The following is a 26,963-nucleotide window of genomic DNA, read 5'->3' on the forward strand; positions in this document are numbered from 1 at the left end:
AGTCTACACTGTCTAATTCATGCAGTTTGGCCGCACTTCAACACTATGCAGTGAACTCTACGGCCTTTGGAGAACTACAACTCTATATTCTAATACACTATATTATATTATTAGCTTGAGTCCCCGGCGTTGCCCAAGTTATTTGGAAAACTCATTTTTAGAAAATTGTACACAATGCATAAGGTTGTGGGTGAACTACAACTCCCATCATGCCAGAACTACAACTCCCATCACACCAGATTAACCCCAAGAAACTACAACTCCCGCTATGGTGAGCCAGTCCCCTCAATGCTTCAGTCTGCTCTCTGGCTGCAGGGTGAACTACAACTCCCACTATGGTGAGTCAATCCCCTCAATGCTTCGTCGTATCCTCTGACTGCAGGGTGAACTACAACTCCCACTATGCTTCTGACTGCTCTCTGACTGCAGGGTGAACTACAACTCCCACTATGGTGAGCCATTCCCCTCAATGCTTCAGTCTGCTCTCTGGCTGCAGGGTGAACTACAACTCCCACTATGGTGAGTCAATCCCCTCAATGCTTCGTTGTATCCTCTGACTGCAGGGTGAACTACAACTCCCACTATGCTTCTGACTGCTCTCTGACTGCAGGGTGAACTACAACTCCCACTGTGGCCGGCCATTCCCCTCAATGCTTCGGTCTGCTCTCTGGCTGCAGGGTGAACTACAACTCCCACTATGGTGAGCCAGTCCCCTCAATACTTCAGTCTGCTCTCTGGCTGAAGGGTGAACTACAACTCCCACTATGGTGAGCCAGTTCCCTCAATGCTTCTGTCTGTTCTCTGACTGCAGGGTGAACTACAACTCCCACTATGGTGAGCCAGTCCCCTCAATGCTTCATCGTACTCTCTGGTTGTAGGGTGAACTACAACTCCCACTATGCTTCTGACTGCTCTCTGACTGCAGGGTGAACTACAACTCCCACTATGGTGAGCCAGTCCCCTCAATGCTTCAGTGTGGTCTCTGGCTATAGGGTGAACTACAACTCCCACTATGGTGAGCCAGTACCCTCAACGCTTCAGTGTGGTCTCTGGCTGTAGGGTGAACTACACTCCCACTATGGTGAGCCAGTTCCTTCAATGCTTCAGTCTGCTCTCTGGCAGCATGGTGAACTACAATTCCCGCTATAGTGAGTCAGTCCCTCAATGGTTCGGTGTGCTCTCTGGCTGTAGGGTGAACTACAACTCCCACTATGGTGAGCCAGTCCCCTCAATGCTTGGGTCTGCTCTCTGGCTGTAGGGTGAACTACAACTCCCACTATGCTTCTGACTACTCTCTGACTGCAGGGTGAACTACAACTCCCACTATGGTGAGCCAGTCCCCTTAATGCTTCGGTATGCTCTCTGGCTGCAGGGTGAACTACAACTCCCACTATGGTGAGCCAGTCCCCTCAATGTTCTCTGGCTGCAGGGCAAACTACAACTCCCACTATGGTGAGCCAGTCCCCTCAATGCCTCAGTGTGGTCTCTGGCTGCAGGGTGAACTACAACTCCCACTATGGTGAGCCAGTCCCCTCAATGCTTCTGTCTGTTCTCTGACTGCAGGGTGAACTACAACTCCCACTATGTTTAGCCAGTCCTCTCAACGCTTCAGTGTGGTCTCTGACTGCAGGGTGAACTACAACTCCCGCTATGGTGAGCCAGTCCCCTCAATGCCTCGGTGTGGTCTCTGGCTGCAGGGTGAACTACAACTCACACTATGGTGAGCCAGTCCCCTCAATGCTTCAGTGTGGTCTCTGACTGCAGGGTGAACTACAACTCCCACCACGGTGAGCCAGTCCCCTCAATGATACTGTCTGCTTTCTGGCTGCAGGGTGAACTACAACTCCCACTATGGTGAGTCAGTCCCCTCAATGCTCTCTGGCTGCAGGGTGAACTACAACTCCCACTATAGTGAGCCAGTCCTCTCAACGCTTTGGTCTGCTCTCTGGGTGTAGGGCAAACTACAACTCCCACTATGGTGAGTCAGTCTCCTCCAAACCTTACAGTAGATTTAATTGGTCATGTTGGTCATCAAGTTTGGCCCAGGTCCATCATCGGTGGAAGTCATAGTTTCCCTGGTTGTGGGTGAACTACAACTCCCAGAAAGGAAGGTCAGTTCCCCGCAAACCCCTCCAGTATCCAAATTTAGTCATATCAAGTACGCATACCAAGTTTGGTCCAGATCCATCAGTGTTTGGGTTCACAGTGCTCATTGATCGCAGGTGAACTATAAATCCCAGTAGCTACAACTCCCAAGATGTCCAGGGCAATTCCCCTCAAAACCCACCAGTGTTCGAATTTGGGCATATCGGGTATGCGTGCCAAGTTTGGTCCAGATCCACCATTGTTCGGGTTCTGGATTTAGGTGAACTACAATTGTGTTTAAGTCCAGGCCAAGGTCTTGAGGCGCTGCACCCAGTGTGCCAATCGGTGCTTAGACCCCCCCTTGGCAACAGGAAGGTGGCCTTTAACCGCCTATGGAACCCTGGGAGTTGTAGTTTGGGGAGGGAGCTCTAAATTCTCTTATCTACATGGATTTAGGTGAACTGGAATTGTGTTTAAGTCCAGGCCAAGGTCTTGAGGCGCTGCACCCAGTGTGCCAATCGGAGTTGAGACACCAGGAAGGTGGCCTTTAACCGCCTATGGAACCCTGGGAGTTGTAGTTTGGGGAGGGAACTCTAAATTCTCTTATCTACATGGATTTAGGTGAACTACAATTGTGTTTAAGTCCAGGCCAAGGTCTTGAGGCGCTGCACCCAGTGTGCCAATGGGAGCTTAGACACCAGGAAGGTGGCCTTTAACCGCCTATGGAATCCTGGGAGTTGTAGTTTGGGGAGGGAACTCTAAATTCTCTTATCTACATGGATTTAGGTGAACTACAATTGTGTTTAAGTCCAGGCCAAGGTCTTGAGGCGCTGCACCCAGTGTGCCAATCAGCGCTTAGACACCAGGAAGATGGCCTTTAACCGCCTATGGAACCCTGGGAGTTGTAGTTTGGGGAGGGAACTCTAAATTCTCTTATCTACATGGATTTAGGTGAACTACAATTGTGTTTAAGTCCAGGCCAAGGTCTTGAGGCGCTGCACCCAGTGTGCCAATCGGTGCTTAGATTCCCCTTGGCACCAGAAAGGTGGCTTTTAACCGCCTATGGAACCCTGGGAGTTGTAGTTTGGGGAGGGAACTCTAAATTCTCTTATCTACATTGCATATCTCAGGAAGCATATAATAGACTAATTGAAATGTCTTTGTGAGAGTTTGCATATCTCTATAATTTAGTGGCTCTACGTTCTATCTATTTGCCCTTTTCAAAAATGGCCGCGCTGCTTTCAAACCGGTTCCGGAAACCGCATTAAACGCTTCCCGAAGAGACTCCAAATTAAATCCGAAACGTTAAAAAAATCGACGCTGGTTCTAAAGCGTGACAAAAGCTCGAAAAGGAACCGAAATTTGTCTGTCGAAAGGCAAAAGTTTTGTCTGTTTGGAGGCGATGCCCTCAACAAAAATGGCGGTCATGTCGTCAGACTCGGCTATTACGTCAGAAGGAGGCGGGCTCTCCTTGGGAGATACGCTCTCCTGATTGGACGCCGGCCTCCAGATGCGTTCAGGGCGGAAGTGGGCTGCCAGAGAAGCCGGAAGTGGGCGATGGAGGCTGATGGAGTGAAGCTCTATGAGGCCAAGGAGGGTGAGTGCACTCCAGGCTCATTTGCATATGCAAATAGGCCCTGACACCCCCTCCCAGGGCTTCCCCAGGTTCATTCATGCAGATAGGGTGCTAATCTATGCTAAAATATGCAAATATATTCCATTCTAAACCCCCTCCATGGTAAATTATGCAAATTTATGCAAATATGTTACTAATTAATATTAATTAACCCGCAGAGGTGAAATCAACGCAAACACATTTGATCCCAGCCTTCCCCCATCATTAGTCCATGCTAAATTATGCAAATTTATGCAAATATGTTACTAATTAATGTTAATTAACCCGCAGAGGTGAAATTGACGCAAATACATTCGATCCCAGCCTTCCCCCATCATTAGTCCATGCTAAATTATGCAAATCTATGCAAATATGTTACTAATTAATATTAATTAACCCTCAGAGGTGAAATGGACGCAAACACATTCGATCCCAGCCTTTCCCTATTATTAGCTCATGCTAAATTATGCAAATTTATGCAACTATGTTGTTAATTAATATTAATTAACCTGCAGAGGTGAAATTGACGCAAATACATTAGATCCCAGCCTTCCCCCATGATTACTCCATGCTAAATTATGCAAATCTATGCAAATATGTTACTAATTAATATTAATTAACCCGCAGAGGTGAAATTGACACAAATACATTCGATCCCAGCCTTTCCCTATCATTAGTCCATGCTAAATTATGCAAATATGTAATTAATTAATATTAATTAACCCGCAGAGGTGAAATTGACGCAAATACATTAGATCCCAGCCTTTCCCTATCATTAGTCCATGCTGAATTATGCAAATCTATGCAAATCTGTTACTAATTAATATTAATTAACCCGCAGAGGTGAAATCGACGCAAACACATTCGATCCCAGCCTTTCCCTATCATTAGTCCATGCTAAATTATGCAAATATGTTATTAATTAATATTAATTGATATTGATTAAAACCACGCAATGTTAAAACGTAAACATTATTATCAAATTAAAGATGTAAATATACAAGTATTGAAAATGCCGTCGAAATCACATATATATATATATATATATATATATAATATAACATAACATAAATAATATTAATATATGTATTATATATATGTGTGTGTGTGTGTGTGTATATATATAATATGAGTAAGCCCAAAAAAGTGTTAGTTTCTGCAAATATATTACAGGCATATATATATAAATATATTGCATGCATATTTGTATATATTACATATATATATATATATATATATATATTACATGCATATATATAATATTACATATATATATATACATATACATAATATTAATATATTACATTATATATATATATATATATATATATATATATATATATGTCTAAGCCCATAAAGTGTTAGTTCCTGCAAATATATTACATGCATATATATATATATATATATATAAAACACAAACATATAATATAAATATATTGCATGCATATTATCTATATATATATATTACATGCATATATATAATATTACAAATATTTTAATATATAACATATATATATTAATATATAACATAATATACATAATATTAATATATTACATGTGATATATATATAGATATATATATATATATGAGTCTAAGTCCATAAAGTGTTAGTTCCTGCAAATATATTACATGCATATATATATATATATATATATATATATTACATAAGCATATAATATAAATATATTGCATGCATATATGTATATATTGCATATATATTATATATATTACATGCATATATGTAATATTACATATATTGTAGTATATAACATTATATATACACATGAGTCAGCCCAAAAAGTGTTAGTTCCTGCAAATATATTACATGCGTGTGTGTGTGTGTGTATATATATATATATATATATATATATCTTACACACACACATAATACAAATATATTACATGCATATATGTATATATTACATATATATTATATATAATACTTGCATATATATATAATATTACATATATTGTAATATATAACATTATATATATATATATATATATATATATATATATATATATATTCACACATGAGTCTAAACCCAAAAAGTGTTAGTTCCTGCAAATATATTACATGTGTGTGTGTGCATATATATATATAATATTACATGCATATATATCTATATAATATCTTACACACACACATATAATATAAATATATTACATGGATATATGTATATATTACATATTATATGTATATATATGTATATATATATATATATAATATTACATGCATATATATATTACATGCATATATATATTACATACATAATATATATTACATAAATTGTTATATAAAACATAATATATATATATATAATATTAATATATTACATGTGATACAGGACCCGATGAACTCATATTCATCTAAAACTATTCTTTAAAGTATGCATATTGAAATATATTTCCATAAAATACATATTAAAATATACGAAACAAAGATTAAGCGTAAGGCGCAAGTTTAAAATTTGTCATTAAAACTGTATTAATTAATATGTTATTAATTAATATTGATAACATATTATTAATCTATCAATGGGATGGATTTGTGGGTCCCACAAATCCATCCCATCGATGCCACGAAAGTGGCGTCAAACTGCATTCATTCAACAATGTAGATTGGAGGTGAACTGTGAATCCCAGTGACTACAACTCCCAAATGTCAAGGTCTATTTCCCCCAAACTCCATCTGTGTCCATATTTGGGCGTATTGAGTGCATGTGCCAAGTTTGGTCCAGATCCATCATTGTTTGAGTCCACAGTGCTCTCTGGATGTAGGTGAACTACAACTCCCAAACTCAAGGTTAATGCCCACCAAACCCTTCCAATATTTTCTATGGGAGTTCTGTGTGCCAAGTTTGGTTCAATTCCATCATTGATGGAGTTCAGAATGCTGTTTGATTGTAGGTGAACTATAAATCCCAGCAACTACAACTCCCAAATGACAAAATCATAATTTTTTGAGTGATGGTCACTCCTTATGTTGTGAGACGTTTTGTTGCCAAATTTGGTGTGATTTCGTTCACTGGTTCTTTTGTTTTTAAGGTACTTATGCACTGAGCATTTTTATATATATAGATAATTGGTTAACAGGGTCCTTCTCGGAAAGCAACCGGACGGCGGCCTTCCAAGAATTTGTAGGTGAGCTATAAATCCCAGCAACCACAACTCCCAAATGACAAAATCATAATTTTTTGAGTGATGGCCACTCCTTGTGTTGTGAGACATTTTGTTGCCAAATTTGGTGCGATTTCGTTCACTGGTTCTTTTGTTTTTAAGGTACTTATGCACTGAGCATTTTTATATATATAGATAATTGGTTAACAGGGTCCTTCTCGGAAAGCAACCGGACGGCAACCTTTCAAGAATTTGTAGGTGAACTATAAATCTCAGCAACCACAACTCCCAAATGACAAAATCATAATTTTTTGAGTGATGGCCACTCCTTGTGTTGTGAGACGTTTTGTTGCCAAATTTGGTGTGATTTCGTTCACTGGTTCTTTTGTTTTTAAGGTACTTATGCACTGAGCATTTTTATATATATAGATAATTGGTTAACAGGTTCCTTCTCGGAAAGCAACCGGACGGCGGCCTTCCAAGAATTTGTAGGTGAGCTATAAATCCCAGCAACTACAACTCCCAAATGACAAAATCATAATTTTTGAGTGATGGTTATTCCTTGTGTTGTGAGACATTTTGTTGCCAAATTTGGTGTGATTTCGTTCACTGGTTCTTTTGTTTTTAAGGTACTTATGCACTGAGCATTTTTATATATATAGATAATTGGTTAACAGGGTCCTTCTCGGAAAGCAACTGGACGGCGGCCTTCCAAGAAGTTGAAATGTGAAAAGTGGAGTTCGGAAACGGCGGAGGCAGAAGGAGGCGGCGGGGACAACGACCGTGGGCTTTGCTTAGGAGAATCGGTAGGCAAGTCCTCCCCGGAAATGGCCGACGAAATACCGGTGGAGCAAGCGGTCCTCTGCATGCAACCCTTCACGCCGGACGCCGACGGGTCTTTTCCGAAGAGCGACGGCGAAGCTCTCTTTCAAACTGGGGTTCAGAATGTGGAGGAGGAAGAGGAGGAGGAAGAGGAAGGAGGAGAAAGAAACGGAGCGGGGTTGTCGGACGAGTCGGAGATGGAGCCGGAAGAGACCGAGAACCCGGCGCTCGAGTTCGACAACAGCGTATTCTTGAACGAGGACAGCAACCAGCCGCTGCCGGTGGACCGGTTCTTTGGAAGCGTGGCCTTCATGCAGGTAGTAAAGAAGTCCCAGTCCCACTCTCTTCAGCTTTGCTCAGACTTAAGAGCGTTCTGAGTTACGAAGGGCTCTAAGGCTTCAAGGGAGCAGCCTTTGGGCCTCATGCTCTTGTCTGCTTTGGGGCAAAGATTCCCATCTGCTTTTGGGAACTTTGGGTTAGTGAGTTATGAGCTGTCACTCAGCCCAGGCTAGCGGCAGATGAAGTGCAAGAGTCCAGAAGGGCTTTAGGGCTTCAAGGGAGCAGCCTCTGGACCTCATGCTCTTGTCTGCTTTGGGAGAGAGATTGCTATCTGCTTTTGGGAACTTTGGGTTAGCGAGTTATGAGCTGTCACTCAGCCCAGGCTAGCGCCAAAGAGAGCGCTAGTGCGAGAGTCCAGAAGGGCTTTAGGGCTTCAAGGGAGCAGCCTCTGGGCCTCATGCTCTTGCGTACTTTGGGAGAAAGATTGCTGTCTGCTTCACTCTTGTCCGCTTTGGGGAACTTTGGGTTAGTTGACTTTGTGTGGTTTCCATTCCCGGTATGTTTGGCTTCATGAAAAGAGGGGGAGAGAGCAAGAGAGGGAAGGAGACTGAATTGAGTACAGTATGAAGAAAATGATGCTTCTGCCTCTTCACTTTGTGTTTCTACCATTTTAAAAGTCGATCTTTCTTTTTTTATTCGCTTTGGGGAACTTTGAGTTAGTTGACTTTGTGTGGTTTCCATTCCCGGTATGTTTGGCTTCATGAAGAGAGGGGGAGAGAGCAAGAGAGGGAAGGAGGCTGAATTGAGTACAGTATGAAGAAAATGATGCTTCTGCCTCTTCACTTTGTGTTTCTACCATTTTAAAAGTCGATCTTTCTTTTTTTATTTGCTCTGGGGAACTTTGAGTTAGTTGACTTTGTGTGGTTTCCATTCCCGGTATGTTTGGCTTCATGAAAAGAGGGGGAGAGAGCAAGAGAGGGAAGGAGGCTGAATTGAGTACAGTATGAAGAAAATGATGCTTCTGCCTCTTCACTTTGTGCTTCTACCATTTTAAAAATCGATCTTTCTTTTTTTATTCGCTTTGGGGAACTTTGGGTTAGTTGACTTTGTGTGGTTTCTATTACCGGTATGTTTGGCTTCATGAAAAGAGAGAGAGGGAGAGATAGCAAGAGAGGGGAAGAGGCTGAAATGAGTACAGTATGAAGAAAATGATGCTTCCACATGAACATTAGGAACCATTTCCTGACAGTCAGAGCTGCTCATTAGGGAAGTCCAGTGGAGTCTCCTTTGCTGCAGGCTTTTAAGCAGAGACTAGATGCCCATCTGTCCGGAGGGTTTAAATATGATAATAATAAGATAATCATCTATATAAATAAAAATGTAATGTTCGCTTGTGAGATTAACAGAACTCAAAAAAACACTGGACGAATTGACACCAAATTTGGACACAAGACAACTAACAACCCAATGTATGTCCTTCACTAAAAAAAAATTGATTTTGTCATTTGGGAGTTGTAGTTGTGGGATTTATAGTTCATCAATAATCACAGAACATTCTGAATCCCACCAACGATGAAATTGAACCAAACTTGATTCAGAACTCCTATGACCAACAGAAAATACTGGAAGGGTTTGATGGGCAGTGTCCTTTGGTTTTGGAGTTGTAGTTCACCTACATCCAGAGAGCACTGTGGACTCAAACAATGATGGATCTGGACCAAACTCTATACGAATACTCAATATGCCCAAATGTGAACACTGGTGGAGTTTGGGGAAAATAGAATCTTGACATACGGGAGTTGTAGTTGCTGGAATTTATTGTTCGCCTACAATCACAGAGCATTCTGAACCCCAGCAACAATAGAATTGGGCCAAACCTCCCACACAGAACCACCATGACCACTAGAGTGGGCCACAGCAAGCCATGGCAGGGGACGGCTAGTTTGCTTTTTCAACGGGAAGTATTGTGTCCCCATTCGTTTATGTTTTAAGATGCATTTAAATGTGGGCCGTGGGGTGTGTGTACAGTGTTCCCTCACTTATTGCGGGTGTTACGTTCCAGGACCACCTGTGAAAAGTGAAAATCCACAACGTAGGGACACTATATATATTTACACTTGCACACCAGCAAGTAGGGTCTCAAGTGGTCACTGGGGGTATTCCTATTGGCTGAGGCGCAAAAGGGGGCGGCGCTTGGCCTTCCCAGCTTCTCGATTGTCATTGGCTGCGCAGATGATGCTGGGAAAGGCAGGCCTGCGTGTTACATTCCTGTTGGCTATTCTCCATTTTGGGGCAAAAACCTGCAAAACAGTGAAAATACCACGATAGATATTTTATGTTAATATTTATTGAAAAACCGCGAAAAGCGAACCACGAAGTAGCGAGGGAACACTGTATATACACCCAAACTGTTGGGAATCAGCCTGTGAAAATGGGGAAAGCGAAACCAATTTTGGGATATAAGGTTTGCTTCAGGGAAAGACCCGTTAGATCAGGCAACGTTTGGAAATCAAGTTCATGTGCCATGGAAATTCTGTTCAAGAGGTCTTGTTCCTGTGGAGTTTTTTAGTCTTTTGGGTTGTCTTTGCATCTTGTTGATTCCTGTCTTGGATTGCTTTTATATCTGGTGTGGAATTTGCGTTGTGTTACTACCTTTTCTGGACTTACTACTTTTTGGAACTTTCTTATTTTCTTACAAGCATTTATTTCTTTTGGAACTTTCTTATTTTCTTACAAGCATTTATTTCTTTTGAAACTTTCTTATTTTCTTACAAGCATTTATTTCTTTTGAAACTTTCTTATTTTCTTACAAGCATTTATTTCTTTTGGAACGTTCTTATTTTCTTACAAGCATTTATTTCTTTTGGAACTTTCTTATTTTCTTACAAGCATTTATTTCTTTTGGAACGTTCTTATTTTCTTACAAGCATTTATTTCTTTTGGAACTTTCTTATTTTCTTACAAGCATTTATTTCTTTTGGAGCTTTCTTATTTTCTTACAAGCATTTATTTCTTTTGGAACTTTCTTATTTTCTTACAAGCATTTATTTCTTTTGGAACTTGCTTATTTTCTTACAAGCATTTATTTCTTTTGAAACTTTCTTATTTTCTTACAAGCATTTATTTCTTTTGAAACTTCCTTATTTTCTTACAAGCATTTATTTCTTTTGGAACTTCCTTATTTTCTTACAAGCATTTATTTCTTTTGAAACTTTCTTATTTTCTTACAAGCATTTATTTCTTTTGAAACTTCCTTATTTTCTTACAAGCATTTATTTCTTTTGGAACTTCCTTATTTTCTTACAAGCATTTATTTCTTTTGGAACTTTCTTATTTTCTTACAAGCATTTATTTCTTTTAGAACTTTCTTATTTTCTTACAAGCATTTATTTCTTTTGGAACTTTCTTATTTTCTTACAAGCATTTATTTCTCTTGGAACTTTCTTATTTTCTTACAAGCATTTATTTCTTTTGGAACTTTCTTATTTTCTTACAAGCATTTATTTCTTTTGGAACTTCCTTATTTTCTTACAAGCATTTATTTCTTTTGGAACTTTCTTATTTTCTTACAAGCATTTATTTCTCTTGGAACTTTCTTATTTTCTTACAAGCATTTATTTCTTTCGGAACTTTCTTATATTCTTACAAGCATTTATTCCTTTTTGGAACTTCCTTAGTTTCTTACAAGCATTTATTTCATTTGGAACTTTCTTAATTTCTTACAAGCATTTATTTCTTTTGGAACTTTCTTATTTTCTTACAAGCATTTATTTCTTTTGGAACTTTCTTATTTTCTTACAAGCATTTATTTCTTTTGGAACTTTCTTATTTTCTTACAAGCATTTATGTCTTTTGGAACTTTCTTATTTTCTTACAAGCATTTATTTCTTTTGGAACTTTCTTATTTTCTTACAAGCATTTATTTCTTTTGGAACTTTCTTATTTTCTTACAAGCATTTATTTCTTTTGGAACTTTCTTATCTTTTTACAAGCATTTATTTCTTTTGGAACTTTCTTATTTTCTTACAAGCATTTATTTCTTTTGGAACTTTCTTATTTTCTTACAAGCATTTATTTCTTTTTCCTGACCTGGAGTGCAACACAAACGACTGTCGTGTGATGCCTGGCTGACGTCCCCTTTGGGGGTGTGCTTCTCTCCCTACAGGACCCTCCGCCGCCTCCGCCTCCTTTGAGGCCCGTCCCGAGTAGGAGAGAGTTCCGGAAGGCCCACTTCGTAGCCAAAGACGATGACGACGATGAGGAAGAAGAGGAGGTCATTTGAGGACAGCGAGGACGTCCATACTGCCTATTTCTTGTCTTGACAGCATCTTCTCTGAGGGATCTTCTTCCTTGGCAAGGTCCTGACCCAAGAGACAGCGCCATTTGGGAGGAAAGAGATCCCATTTGTGAAGCCGAAAAGAGAAAAGACTCTGAGTTTTCCCGATGGACGGGAGAGGTTTCCCAAAGGAAAGCGCTCAAATTTGCAAATGAAAGGGCTACGAAACCTGACCTTAAGTGCCCGAAACAAGGCGCACACCATTTTCAGACCGATCATTGCAAATCTTTTGGTATTTTGAACCGGATTTCCGCTGCCGAGACGCTTCCGTCCCCATGGCATTTGCCATATATATGTTGTGCTCCTTCAGGGTGAGGAGGGCAGAATAGAAATGACTTAAATTAATCAATGAATATAAATCAGTGGAAGGAACGGCATCCGAAGCACAGTGTTCCTAACAATAAAGTGATTCCGTCAATCCAATATGTCGGTTGATTTGTCCGCAATGTGCTCTTTGACCAACGATTAGATGGAAAAATGGCTCCAAGAAAGTAATGCTTATTCCAGGGATGGATGGATGGATGGATAGATAGATAGAGATGGGGAGAGAGAGAGAAGGAAGGAAGGAAGGATAGATAGATAGATAGATAGATAGATAGAGCTGGAAGAGACCCCAAGGGCCATCCAGTCCAACCCATAAGAGATAGATAGATAGATAGAGGGATAGATGGATAGATAGATAGAGCGAGCAAGAAAGGATAGATAGATAGATAGAGCGAGCAAGAAAGAAGGATAGATAGATAGATAGATAGATAGAGCGAGCAAGAAAGAAGGATAGATAGATAGATAGATAGATAGAGGGATAGATGGATAGATGGATAGAGCGAGCAAGAAAGGATAGATAGATAGATAGAACGAGCAAGAAAGGATAGATAGATAGATAGATAGAGCGAGCAAGAAAGAAGGATAGATAGATAGATAGATAGATAGAGGGATAGATGGATGGATGGATGGATGGATGGATAGATAGATAGATAGATAGATAGATAGAGCGAGCAAGAAAGAAAGAAAGAAAGAAGGCTAGATAGATAGATGATAGAGGGATAGATGGATGGATGGATAGATGATAGATAGATAGATAGATAGATAGATAGATAGATAGATAGAGGGATAGATAGATGGATGGATGGATGGATAGATAGATAGATTCCTGGAGTTGGAAGGGACCCAAAGGGCTATCTAGTCCAACCCATAAGAGATAGATAGATAGATAGATAGATAGATAGATAGATAGGTGGGTGGGTGGGTGGGTGGGTGGGTGGGTGGGTGGGTGGGTGGATGGATGGATGGATGGATAGAGGGATAAATAGATGGATGGATGGATGGATGGATGGATGGATGGATGGATAGATAGATACCTAAAGTTGGAAGAGGGCCATCTAGTCCAACCCATAAGAGATAGATAGATAGATAGCAAGATAGATAGGTAGGTAGGTAGGTAGGTAGGTAGAGGGATAAATGGATGGATGGATGGATGGATAGATACCTAGAGTTGGAAGAGGGCCATCCAGTCCAACCCATAAGAGAGAGATAGATAGATAGAGGGATAGATGGATGGATGGATAGATAGAGGGATGGATGGATGGATGGATGGATAGATTAGATAGATAGATAGATAGATAGATAGATAGATAGATAGATAGATAGATAGATATGGACAGAGAGCGAGAGAGAATCCTATAGTTGGAAGAGACCCCAAAGGCCATCCAGTCCAACCCTTAAGAGATAGATAGATAGATAGATAGATAGACAGACACACACACATACACACAAGGGTTGAATGAAAAATAATGCCTCCACCTTTGTAACTCCTCAACAGATGGCAGTACTGGTATGCGGCAGGTACTAGCTTGTTTAGTAGACTCTCCTCTACAGTTTCATTTTGGCGGGAAGCCTTAGCATTGAACGGTTGTGTTGTTAAAGTGCAAAGTATGGAACCCTGCACGCATGATCCGTCAATGCAACTTAAGCAACGTGCCGTCATTGAATTGGGGGGATTTTTTGGGAGTTGTAGTTGCTGGGATTTATCATTCACCTACAATCAAAGAGCATTCTGAACTCCACCAACGATGGAATTGGGCCAAACTTCCCACACAGAACTCCCATGACCAACAGAAAATACTGAGTTTGGTGGGCACTGACGTTGAGTTTGGAAGTTGTAGTTCACCTACCTCCAGAGATCACTGTGGACTCAAGCAATGATGGATCTCCACCAAACTTGGCACAAATACTCAATACGCCCGAATGTGAACACCTTGACATTTGGGAGTTGGAGTTGCTGGGATGTATAGTTCACTTACAAAAAATATAATGTGAGTTTGTGGGATTAACAGAACTCAAAAACCACTGGACGAATTGACACCAAATTTGGACACAAGACACCTAACAAGCCAATGTATGTCCTTCACTAAAAAAAAATTGATTTTGTCATTTGGGAGTTGTCATTACTGGGATTTATAGTTCACCTACAATCACAGAGCATTCTGAACGCTACCAACGATAGAATTGAACCAAAGTTGGCACACAGTTCTTCCGTGACGAACAGAAAATACTGGAAGGGTTTGGTGGGCACTGACCTTGAGTTTGGGAGTTGTAGTTCACCTACCTCTAGAGAGCACCATGGACTCAAACAATGATGGATCTGGACCAAACTGGGCACGGATACTCCACATGAAGTGTCAACGCTGGCTTCCTGATTGTTTTTGTTGACCCCCTGACACCCTCCTGGCGACCCCCCTGGGGGTCCCGACCCCCAGGTTAAGAAATGCTGATTTAGAGTTTCCATCAGCTCCAAATAACATTATGTCACCAAATTTCCAGATCAAATTATTCCAATCTATCACCAGTGTTCAAAATGCCCATTTCATATCCCAAAACTATTTTCCCCTTTCCTTTCTAATAAATAATAATAATAATAATAATAAATAAATAAATGAATAATAAATAATTATTATTAATAAATAAATAATAAATAAATAAACAAATCAGTTGGTTTTATTTATATTTTTAAGAAAAAATAATAATAATGCAAAAGTCTTTGAATCCCTGAGAACTGATTGCGTGTCAAAGCCATGATTACGCAACGGGTCCTTCACATTTTCTGCATCCTCGCCGCCGGTGGGGCTTGTTTCCGAACCCCGCAGGAAGGCTTGTTTTTCCTGTAGATCTTCCTCCGGTCGCAGCGGAGGTTGTGGCTCGTTTTCTTGTGGCAAGCGATGTGGACGAGCTTCAGGTTGTGGACGGTGAACAGGAGCTGGTAGAAGTATTCCCAGTCCACCTCCCTCCGGTCCGCAAGGGCTTCGGCCAGCGTGGGGAGGATCGTCCGCTTCTTCTCGATTCTGAAATGGAAACCAGAGGAGGCGTGGTTCCGGGCCACACAACGTATCTGATTGGGGGACGACATTTGAACACCTAGAATGGACACACCACCCGAACCACCGGACATCATCGCGGTACCTACATATGGTCGAGGTTCCAGGTGCTGAATAGGATCCGGCTTTCTTTGTTGCCATAAGGGTTGATGGAGTGCCTGCAAGGACAGTCTTGGGTGTCAAAAGGCCCCTGCGGAGGAAGGAATGAGGAATCGCAGAACAAGGTTTCTATGGCCAGTTGCAGAAATGAATGAGCCAGTATTTATTTATTTATTTATTTCAAACATTTCTACCCTGCCCTTCTCATCCCCTGGGGGGACTCAGGGCAGCTTACAATTGGCAATAATTCAATGCCGCATCATAAAATACAGAATAAGATACTAATTGGGACAGGCCCATGGTTGCCATGGTGGCCATGAAGTCCTGAGCTGCAGCAAACAGAGAGGTCTCAGCATGAACATTGAAGTCCCCCAAGACTAAAAGTCGGAGAGACTCCAATGCCGTGTCCGAGACCACTCCCGCTATCTCAGGTAAGGAGACTGTAGTGTCGCGGGGTGGTCGGTACACTAACAGTATCCCTATCCTGTCCCGGTCACCTACCCTAATGCCGACACATTCAAAAGAGGTTGACTGTGGGATGGGGCACCTGGTCAGGGAGATAGTATCCTTATAGACTACTGCGACTCCACCTCCCCGCCCTCCAGGTCTCGACTGGTACTGCACAGAGTAACCTGGTGGACAGAACTGAGAGAGGTTGGTTAAGTAAATGATCAAGGGTCTGGAGAACAAGCCCTATGAGGAGCGGCTTAGGGAACTGGGCATGTTTAGCCTGAAGAAGAGAAGGCTGAGAGGAGATATGATAGCCATGTATAAATATGTGAGAGGAAGCCACAGGGAGGAGGGAGCAAGCTTGTTTTCTGCTTCCTTGGAGACTAGGACACGGAACAATGGCTTCAAACTACAAGAGAGGAGATTCCATCTGAACATTAGGAATAACTTCCTGACTGTGAGAGCCGTTCAGCAGTGGAACTCTCTGCCCTGGAGTGTGGTGGAGGCTCCTTCTTTGGAAGCTTTTAAGCAGAGGCTGGATGGCCATTTGTCAGGGGTGATTTGAATGCAATATTCCTGCTTCTTGGCAGGGGGTTGGACTGGATGGCCCTTGAGGTCTCTTCCAACTCTTTGATTCTATGATTCTAAGTAGTTAATTTAGGTACTGCTTTATGCGGAGAGGTGAATTTAACTAATTTGTGATGCCATAAAATCCTTCCAGCAGTGTGCAGAAGAATGAGGAAGAACATTAATAGTCTAGCTTGCTCTTGACCTATGTCTATATATGTTGTATATCTAAATATAAGAGAAGGAAGGAGAGAAGGAGGGAGAGAAAGGGGGAAAGAAGGAGGGAAGGAGAGAAAGAAGGAAAGAAAGAGAAGAGAGGAGAGAAGGAGGGAGAGAAAGGGAAAGGAGGGAAAGAGAGAAAGAAGGAAAGAAAGAACGACAAGGAAGGAAGAAGAGAAGGAGGGAGAGAAAGAGGAAAAGAAGGAGGGAAGGAGAGAAAGAAGGAAAGATAGAAAGAGAAGGAAGGAAGGAGAGAAGGAGGGAGAGAAAGAGGGAAGGAGGGAAGGAAGGAAAGAAAGTAGAGAAGGAAGGGAGGAGAGAAGGAGGGAAAGAAGGGGGAAGGAGAGAAAGAAGGAAAGAAAGAAAGAGAAGGAAGGAGAGGAGGGAGAGAAATAGGGAAAGAAGGAGGGAAGGAGAGAAAGAAGGAAAGAAAGATAGAGAAGGAAGGAAGGAGAGAAGGAGGGAGAGAAAGAGGGAAGGAGAGAAGGAAGGAAAGAAAGAAGAGTAGAGAAGGAAGGGAGGAGAGAAGGAGGGAAAGAAGGGGAAAGGAGAGAAAGAAGGAAAGAAAGAAAGAGAAGGAAGGAGAGGAGGGAGAGAAATAGGGAAAGAAGGAGGGAAGGAGAGAAAGAAGGAAAGAAAGATAGAGAAGGAAGGAAGGAGAGAAGGAGGGAGAGAAAGAGGGAAGGAGAGAAGGAAGGAAAGAAAGAAGAGTAGAGAAGGAAGGGAGGAGAGAAGGAGGGAAAGAAGGGGAAAGGAGAGAAAGAAGGAAAGAAAGAAAGAGAAGGAAGGAGAGAAGGAGGGAGAGAAAGAGGGAAAGAAAGAAGGGTAGAGAAGAAAGGAAGGAAGGCGAGATGGAGGGAAAGAAGGAGGGAAAGAAGGGGGAAGGAGAGAAAGAAGGAAGGAAGGAAGGAAGGAAGAAAGAAAGAAAAGGAAGGAAGGAGAGAAGGAGGGAAAGAAGGAGGGAAGGAGAGAAAGAAGGAAAGAAAGAAAGAGAAAGAAGGAGAGAAAGAGGAAAGGAAGGAAGGAACCAAAGAGCAAAGGAAGTGAGAAAAGAAACAGGTAGAGAAGGAAGAAAGAAGAAGAGAAAAAAAAAGAGGGAAGGAAGGAAAGAGGGAGGGAAGGAAGGAGTGAAAGAAAGAAGGAGGAGAAAGAGGGAGGGAAGGTTTGCCACAGCAACGCAAGGAGGGTATTATAAAAATAATAAAACTCCCGTCCTTCCCTGCGGGAAATATAAATACTGTAAATAAATAAATACACATACACAAATCTATGTATATAATAAAAGTCAGTGTTTGTATGCGGAGGGAGGACGGAAGGTGTATGTGGCAGCTTTCTGATTGGCTGCCACTGTGGTGCAATTTGCATATGGTCTCTGATTGGCCAACCTCAACATTCAGGAACAGGAAAGGGGCCTGAAGCTGTCAGGAATGGTTGGAGTTGAAGTCCAAAGCACCTGGCGGCACCCAACAATGACAGAACAAGACCAAACCTGGCACACAGACCCCCCCCCCCCCAAGACCCACTCTACATTCTGGTACAGTTTGAGCGAGGATGGACCATGGATGATGGGTCTTGCAGTACTTTAACTCACTTCCTTAGAGCACTCTGGCCCACACCAATGACGGATCAGGACCAAACTTGCCACACAGAGGCCCAATGGCTCACTTTAAACCTGGTATGGTTTAGGGCAGGATGGGCCACGAATGATGGGATTTGCAGTACCATCACCCAAATTTACTTCCCATAGAACATTGTAGCTCCTACAAATCACAGACCAGGCTCAAACTTGGCACACAGAGTACTCATGGCCCACTCTCCATCCTGATGCAGTTCTAAGGGGGTGGGCCATGGATGATGGGACTTGCAGTACCTTCACTCACTTACTGAAACTACTGTGACCCTCATCCAATGACTGATCAAGAGCAAACTTGGCAAACAGAGCCCCCATGACCCACTCTACATCCTGCTGCAGTTTGGAGGAGGATGGACCATAGATGATGGGACTTCCTGAAAACAATGCAACTGTCATCCAGTGACCAATAAAGACCAAACTTGGCATACAGAACCGCCATTACCCTCTTTCTCTAATAACCCGGGCAGCGCCGGGTCCCCAAGCTAGTAAATAATAAAACTCCCGTCCTCCCCTCCCCGGTTCTCGTACCTGGCAAGAGAACCATCCTTCAGGTGTGCAAAGGCAGGCCTTTTTTCCCGCTCTCCGGTCAAAATAAAAGCCATTGTACTTCTCGGACTTCAGCTTCTCCAGCATGGCTTTGGCGATCTGTTGGAATTTCGCACGGACAGGCGGAGGGAGCGTGGAAGCGTAAGCACCGACCTGAGAGCAGGAACAGAAAACCAACCACTGCAGCCTACTCTCAAGTAGGAAAATTAGGTACCGTTTATGCGAGACTAATTTTGAAAATTTACGACACCATAAAACACTCCAGCAGCGTGCAGCCTATGATACTGTGAACCACCGTCTCCTCCTGAGAAAAATGTATAATATCACAAAGGATGACCATCTCACCCGCCTCATAGGAAACCTGCTACAAAACAGGAGCTTCTTTGTTGAGTTCCAGGGCCAGAGAAGCAGATGGCGGAAACAGGAGAACGGCCTGCCTCAGGGGAGCGTGCTTGCTCAACATCTACACAAATGACCAGCCACTGCCAGAAGGGACAGAGAGCTTCATCTATGCTGATGATCATGCCATCACCACTCAAGGAAATCAGCTACCAAACAGGAGCTTCTTTGTTGAGTTCCAGGGCCAGAGAAGCAGATGGTGGAAACAGAAGAACGACCTGCCTCAGGGAATTGTATTTCACCCATCCATGTTCAACATCTACACAAATGACGAGCCACTGCCAGACGGGACAGAGAGCTTCATCTATGCTGATGATCGTTCCATCACCGCTCAAGCAGGGAGCTTTGAGATGGTTGAACAGAAGCTCTCCGAAGCTCTAGGTGCTCTTACTGCCTATGACAGGGAAAACCAGCTGATCCCCAATCCATCTAAAACACAGACATGTGCCTTTCATCTCAAGAACAGAGAAGCATCCCAAGCTCTGAGGATGACCTGGGAAGGAATCCCACTGGAGCATTGCAGCGCACCCAAATACCTGGGAGTCACTTTGGACCGTGCTCTGACCTACAAGAAGCACTGCCTGAACATCAAGCAAAAAGTGGGCGCTAGAAACAATATCATACGAAAGCTGACTGGCACAACCTGGGGGTCACAACCAGACACAGTGAAGACATCTGCCCTTGCTGCTGAGTATGCATACCCAGTGTGGAACACATCTCACCACACTAAAACAGTAGATGTGGCTCTTAATGAGACACAGGATGTTTACGCCTCACACCACTGGAGAAATTACACTGCTTAGCCGGTATTGCACCACCTGACATCCACCGGGAAGTAGCAGCCAATAGTGAAAGGACCAAGGCAGAGACATCTCCAGCTCATCCCCTGTTTGGGTATCAGCCAGCATGTCAACGACTTAAATCAAGGAATAGTTTTCTAAGATCTACAGAGACACTCGCTGGAACACCTCAGCAAGCGAGAGTCCAAAAGTGGCAGGCTCAAACCAAGAACCTCAATCAATGGCTAATACCCAATGAGAGACTCCCCCCTGGGCACACAGAGGACTGGACGACTTGGAAGGCGCTGAACAGACTGCGCTCTGGCACCACGAGATGCAGAGCCAACCTTCAGAAATGGGGCCACAAAGTGGAATCCACGACATGCGAGTGTGGAAAAGAGCAAACCACTGACCACCTGCTGCAATGCACCCTGAGCCCTGCCACATGCACAATGGAGGACCTTCTTGCGGCAACACCAGAAGCACTCCAAGAGGCCAGATACTGGTCAAAGGACATTTAATCAGCTACCAAACTCGCAAATTTTGTATTTTGTCTGCTTGTTTGTTTTGTTCTGCTAGAAATGTAACACAATTGACTGGTTGCCCTAACACGAAAAAATAAAAAGCGTGCAAAAGAATGAGGAAGTACTCCATCGGTGTCACAAGTGGACGGCGAAGCGACAGCTCCCCCGGTGGCCAGAATTCAAGCATACCCGACTTCACCCCACGATGGACGTCTGTATACAAAAAGGGTTACCTCTTTCATGTAGCTTCGGATCCTGCTCTCGCAACTATAGCGCATGTAGCCGGACTTTGTCTTGAAGCGAGATTCAACACCTGGAAGCGACGGAGAAGCAAACGTCAGCTCCTCCGACAAAGAGCCTCCCTTTGACGTCAATCCCCGAGAATCAAGGAAGAAACGTGAGGAACTCACCTTGGAACCATTTCTCGTCATCTTCCCGGCTTTCCGCTTCGATGTTTTGGCTGAGATTGTGAATCAAGTCCGCCAGGAGTTTCCGTTTCTTGGGGGCTTCTTCGCCGGAGAGCAGGCCTTGCGCCGCGCGGACAACATGGTCGGCTTGGCTGGAAAAGGCGTAGAGAAAGCGCTGGATCTCACTCACGTCTGGTTCAGGAAAGACCAAATATACGAGCGATTTAGGTCTTTTGAACCATTGTCGTTTTGTTCAAGTACAGTATGATTCTCGGGCTTCATTCATCCATCTTAGAATCGCATTTCCTGGAGGGGGCGTGCTTAGGAGCAGCTTGGAGGGAAATGTGGGCGGTTTGTGATTGGCTGGGAGAGAGTGGGCAGAGCTTAACTTAGAAAAAGAATTGCATGCCTTTTGCAGGGCAGAGTGAGCTCAAGAAGTGGGCCCAGGAAGTCCAGCAGCCATTTTAGAAGCGTGCATGAGGGCATCCATCTTAGAATCTCATTTCCTGGAGGGGGCGTGCTTAGGAGCAGCTTGGAGGGAAATGTGGGCGGTTTGTGATTGGCTGGGAGAGAGTGGGCAGAGCTTAACTTAGAAAAAGAATTGCATGCCTTTTGCAGGGCAGAGTGAGCTCAAGAAGTGGGCCCAGGAAGTCCAGCAGCCATTTTAGAAGCGTGCATGAGGGCATCCATCTTAGAATCTCATTTCCTGGAGGGGGCGTGTTTAGGAGCAGCTTGGAGGGAAATGTGGGCAGTTTGTGATTGGCTGGGAGAGAGTGGGCAGAGCTTAACTTGGAAAAAGAAAAAAAAATGACTTTAAGGGTGTGTTTTAAATCCTGACAGCTGAGTTAAGGTCTGTGTGTCAAACGAGGAGAGAGGAATCAGAGAAACAGAGTTAGAGAGCCTGAAGTTGGTCAGTTAATGAGCAGAGTTAGTGAGTGAGAAGATTTACAGCTATTGGGAAGGATAGCTGGGGACTGTCTGTGTGGAGTTTAGGATTACTAGGCAGAGAGGAACCCTGTCAGTAGTTTCTGGAGGAAGAGAGGAGTGTTATGTGCAACTAAGTTTTGAACTGTTTAAAGACACCATACGCTTTATTCAACATTGAAACAGATAAGCTTAATGCCTGTTTTGTTCAAGTTCTCTCAAATAAACAACAGTGTTACTGGTTCACTACAACTGCCTCACGTGTGCATAACTCCCTCATCTATTATATTTGGTGGCAGCTGGTGGGATTTGGTATCAAATAAGTCCCTATCTTATTATACATGTCAAGCGTGCCTTTCCTGAGTATGTGAGTAAAAAAAGCACCTTCAGATGTGGTTTAGGGGGCCCGTGAAGCCTAGACAGACTTGGGTGGTCCCATCTCTAGGATCTGACACCCCACACACTTTTGGTGCCAGGAATCTTAAGGGAAGGGACCCTTCAGCCTGCATTTCTTTCTTAAAGTTTGAGCGTACTTACATCCCTGCCACTCTTCTCCCGGAGCTAACAAGACCAGCTCGGAGTTATCCGGAATCTTCCGGAAATAAGTTTCCGTCACCTCTGTCCCATCTTCGTACAGACACAGCCGGGGCTCAGAGGAAGGAAGCTAAGGGAGAAGCCAACGGTGGAGTCAACCAACAAGGTATGATACACAACCGGTTTCAAGGAAGCATCAAGGTGATGGAGTGCACCTACGAAGGGAATCCTGGGAGTCATCGTTCCCAAGGTCTTAACTCAGACCTCCCGTGTTTTAAAACTGCAAATAATAATAATAATAATAATAATAATAATAGGAGAGCACCAACTGACACTCTGAAGCCAGAGTGAAGAGGGGAAGCAAGGAAGACAGATTTCCACCATTTCTCCTGGGTCATCGGCTGGGAACCCCTCCCCACAGCATCTTACTACATCTGCCTGCCACCTCAGGAGGAGAAAGAGGAAATCCTGCTGCTACTCTCCCCCACCCGCCAAGCCAGCTAAGAGAAGGAAGGGGCCTGAGGAAGAGACTTTAAAAACACCTGTCTCCTGGCTGTTGCTTACTACATCTGCCTGCCACCTCAGGAGGAGAAAGAAGAAATCCTGCTGCTATTCTCCCCCTCCCAAGCCAGCTAAGAGGAGGAAGGGGACTGAGGAAGAGTCTTTAAAAACTCCTCTCTCTTGGCTGTTGCTTACTACCTCTGCCTGCCACCTCAGGAGGAGAAAGAAGAAATCCTGCTGCTATTCTCCCCCTCCCAAGCCAGCTAAGAGGAGGAAGGGGACTGAGGAAGAGACTTTAAAAACTCCTCTCTCTTGGCTGTTGCTTACTACCTCTGCCTGCCACCTCAGGAGGAGAAAGAGGAAATCCTGCTGCTATTCTCCCCCTCCCAAGCCAGCTAAGAGGAGGAAGGGGCCTGAGGAAGAGTCTTTAACAACACCTGTCTCCGGGCTGTTGCTTACTACATCTGCCTGCCACCTCAGGAGGAGAAGGAGGAAATCCTACTGCTTCTCCCCCCCCCCCCCCCCTCGTTTCAAGCCAGCTAAGAGGAGAAAGGGAACTGAGGAAGAGACTTTAAAAACACTTGTCTCCTGGCTGTTGCTTATTATTTCCGTTGTGGTTTTATATTGTATTTTATGATTTTATGTGCATCTTGATATATTACTTGCTGCCTGAGGCTGAGAAAGGCAGTATACAAATACAGTAGATAAATAAATAATAAAACTTTATTTATACCCCGCCACCATCTCCCCAAGAATTCTATGATTCTATTCTTCGCAGATACGTTTGGCGGGGACGAGAAACAGGGCCTTCTCGGCGGTGGTTCCTCGGCTGTGGAACACCCTTCCTAGGGATATAAGATCTGCCTTCTGTCATTCTGAAAGAAAAGTTTTTTAGCAAGCTTTTATTAATGCAGCATAACTATATTGTTGTTTTTCATTCGTTCAGTCGTCTCCGACTCTTCGTGACCTCATGGACCAGCCCACGCCAGAGCTCCCTGTCGGCCGTCACCACCCCCAGCTCCTTCAAGGTCAGTTCAGTCACTTCAAGGATGCCATCCATCCATCTTGCCCTTGGTCGGCCCATATACTATACTATTAATAATTGAATTATAATTATATATATTTAGGGACTGCTTATGATATTATAATTACATGTAATATTACATGTAAGAATTTTATTGATATTAATATATTATAATTAATAATATCAATATATTATAATAATATTAATATATTACAAGTAATATATTATTAATAATATAATAATAAAATTATTATTAATATATTATAATAATATTAATATATAATTAATAATATTAATAATATTAATAATCTTAATATATTATTTATATATTATTCAAACATTAGTAATATTACTATTAACAATAATAATAATAATGATAATATATATTAATAATAACATTACATTATAATGGGATAGTACAATATAGTAATATATAATACTGATATTGTACTATGCCAATAATATAATATATTGTATGTGTGTATATATATATATATATATATATATATATATATATATATATATTATAATATTTATAATATTATTTATTTATTTACTTCGCTTATATACCGCAATTCTCAGCCTAACGGCGACTCTATAATAGAATATTATACTAATAATGATATACTATAATTATATATATTTAGGTACTGCTTATGATATTATTATATATTTTATATTACATGTAAAATTACTAATAATATTATTAATAATATTATTATTAATATATTATAATTAATATAATAATGAAATTATTACAAATATATTCTTATAATATTAATATATTATAAGTAAAATATTAATAATATTAATATATTATTAATATTATTACTTATAATACATGAATATTATAATAATATATTAACAATAACTTTATTATAATATTATAATAAATAATATTTTAATAATATTAGTAGTAATATTACTAATGATTGAATGATATATTAAAAATATTAATATATTATTAATATATTATTCCATGATATATATTAATATATATTAATAATAACATTACAATGGGATAGTACAATATAATAATATATAATACTGATATTGTACTATGCCAATAATATAATATATTGTATGTGTGTGTGTGTATATATATATATATATATATATATATTATAATATTTATAATATCATAATGTAATACAATATAATACTATTAATAATATATTAAAATTATATATATTTAGGGACTGCTTATGATATTATAATCATATATTTTATATTACATGTAATATTACTAACAATTTTATATTAATATTCAATTAGCGATATTACTATTATTATTATTAATATATATTAATAATATGTTTACATTATAATGGGATAGTACAATATAGTAAATATATAATGTAATACAATATAACACTATTAATTATATATTATAATAATATATTTTAGGTTCTCCTTATGATATTATAATTATATATTTTATATTACATGTAATATTAACAATATTATTAATAATATTAATATATTATTATGCATGTAATATTACTAACAATATTATTATAATTAATATATTATAATTAATAATATTAATATATTATAATTAATATATTATTAATAATATAATAAAATTATTATTAATATATTATTATAATATTAATATATTCTAATTACTAATATTAATAACCTTAATATATTATTAATATATTATTATTATTATTATTATATATTAATATATAATACTGATATTGTACTATGCCAATAATATAATATTTTGCATATATATATATATATATATATATATATATATATATATATATATATATATAGCTTGTATATCTCAAAGGATTCCCCCAGGCAGTAAGAAGCCAGACCTTGAACCTGTTAGGCCATTCAATGCTAATCAAGGCACCTTGAGGAGGGCGCAGGCCTTGGAGAGCAGCTCCTTCAGGTTCTTGGCCGCCACCCCGAATTTCCTGCCTTCTCCAGGCCGGCGGAGCTTGAAAGCCTTGCTCCCCATTTTCCGCCGGAAGCCGGCCTCGAACCCGCGACCTCCTGATCGTGTTTCTCTACGTGCGAGAGCTGATTGGCCAGCACGGGCTGTCACTCACGAAACGGCACCGCCTCCTCTTTGGTTCTTCAAGGCGCAGTAGCGACCTCCTGATTGTTTCTCTACATGCGAGCGCTGATTGGCCAGCAAGGGCTGTCACTCACGAAACGGCACCGCCTCCTCTTTCGCCCTTAAAGGCGCTGCCAGCGACCTCCCGATTGTGTTTCTCTATCTGCGAGCGCTGATTGGCCAGCAAGGGCTGTCACTCACGAAACGGCACCGCCTCCTCTTTGGTCCTTCAAGGCGCTGCCAGCGACCTCCTGATTGTGTTTCCCTACATGCGATTGCTGATTGGCCAGCAAGGGTTGTCACTCACGAAACGGCACCGCCTCGTCTTTCGTCCTTAAAGGCGCAGCGCCTCATTTCCGCCACTCCTACATCCGGGGACTCGGGAGAAACAAAAACAAACCAAGCGACGGAGGGAATGACTTTTTTTTTTGTATTCTCCGCGCATGCGCACTACAGGAGAACACATCCGTTGAGAATGACTTTTTTCTGTATTCTCCGCGCATGCGCACTACAGTAGAACACATCCGTTGAGAGTGACTTCTCTTTGTATTCTCCGCGCATGCGCACTACAGCAGAACACATCCTCCGTTGAGAATGACTTTTTTCTGTATTCTCCGCGCATGCGCACTACAGGAGAACACATCCGTTGAGAAT

At 41.5% G+C, this 26,963-nt stretch overlaps 2 protein-coding genes across 2 annotated transcripts; one reads left to right on the top strand and one right to left on the bottom strand.

Annotated features, from left to right (window-relative positions):
• Positions 1 to 3,613: 3,613 nt before the first annotated feature.
• C13H1orf174 (chromosome 13 C1orf174 homolog) lies at positions 3,614 to 12,681 on the top strand. The gene is made up of 3 exons (XM_060758670.2): positions 3,614 to 3,682; positions 7,499 to 7,960; positions 12,088 to 12,681. Exons 1-3 carry the CDS (start codon positions 3,668 to 3,670, stop codon positions 12,202 to 12,204), a joined length of 594 nt encoding a protein of 197 aa, XP_060614653.2. The 5' UTR covers positions 3,614 to 3,667; the 3' UTR covers positions 12,205 to 12,681.
• Positions 12,682 to 15,234: 2,553 nt separating this feature from the next.
• On the bottom strand, positions 15,235 to 26,430 carry DFFB (DNA fragmentation factor subunit beta). The gene is made up of 7 exons (XM_060758671.2): positions 26,103 to 26,430; positions 22,714 to 22,840; positions 21,256 to 21,444; positions 21,079 to 21,158; positions 19,126 to 19,296; positions 15,719 to 15,819; positions 15,235 to 15,596 (listed from the first exon to the last, which is right to left on the bottom strand). The coding sequence occupies exons 1-7, from the start codon at positions 26,208 to 26,210 to the stop codon at positions 15,350 to 15,352; spliced, it is 1,023 nt and encodes a 340-aa protein (XP_060614654.2). The 5' UTR covers positions 26,211 to 26,430; the 3' UTR covers positions 15,235 to 15,349.
• Positions 26,431 to 26,963: the final 533 nt, after the last annotated feature.

Source organism: Anolis sagrei, chromosome 13, assembly GCF_037176765.1.
Source record: "Anolis sagrei isolate rAnoSag1 chromosome 13, rAnoSag1.mat, whole genome shotgun sequence".
NCBI classification, from domain to species: Eukaryota; Metazoa; Chordata; class Lepidosauria; order Squamata; family Dactyloidae; genus Anolis; species Anolis sagrei.

Excerpts from the sequence above, each read along its gene's own strand:
- C13H1orf174 (XM_060758670.2), top strand. Across the intron at positions 7,961-12,087 it reads GAAGCGTGGCCTTCATGCAG|GACCCTCCGCCGCCTCCGCC; the intron begins GTAGTAAAGAAG and ends CTCTCCCTACAG.
- DFFB (XM_060758671.2), bottom strand. The coding sequence starts at position 26,210 with ATGGGGAGCAAGGCTTTCAAGCTCCGCCGGCCTGGAGAAGGCAGGAAA. Across the intron at positions 22,841-26,102 it reads AGGCCTGCGCCCTCCTCAAG|CTTCCTTCCTCTGAGCCCCG; the intron begins GTGCCTTGATTA and ends CTTCTCCCTTAG. Across the intron at positions 19,297-21,078 it reads TCCGAAGCTACATGAAAGAG|GTCGGTGCTTACGCTTCCAC; the intron begins GTAACCCTTTTT and ends TCCTGCTCTCAG.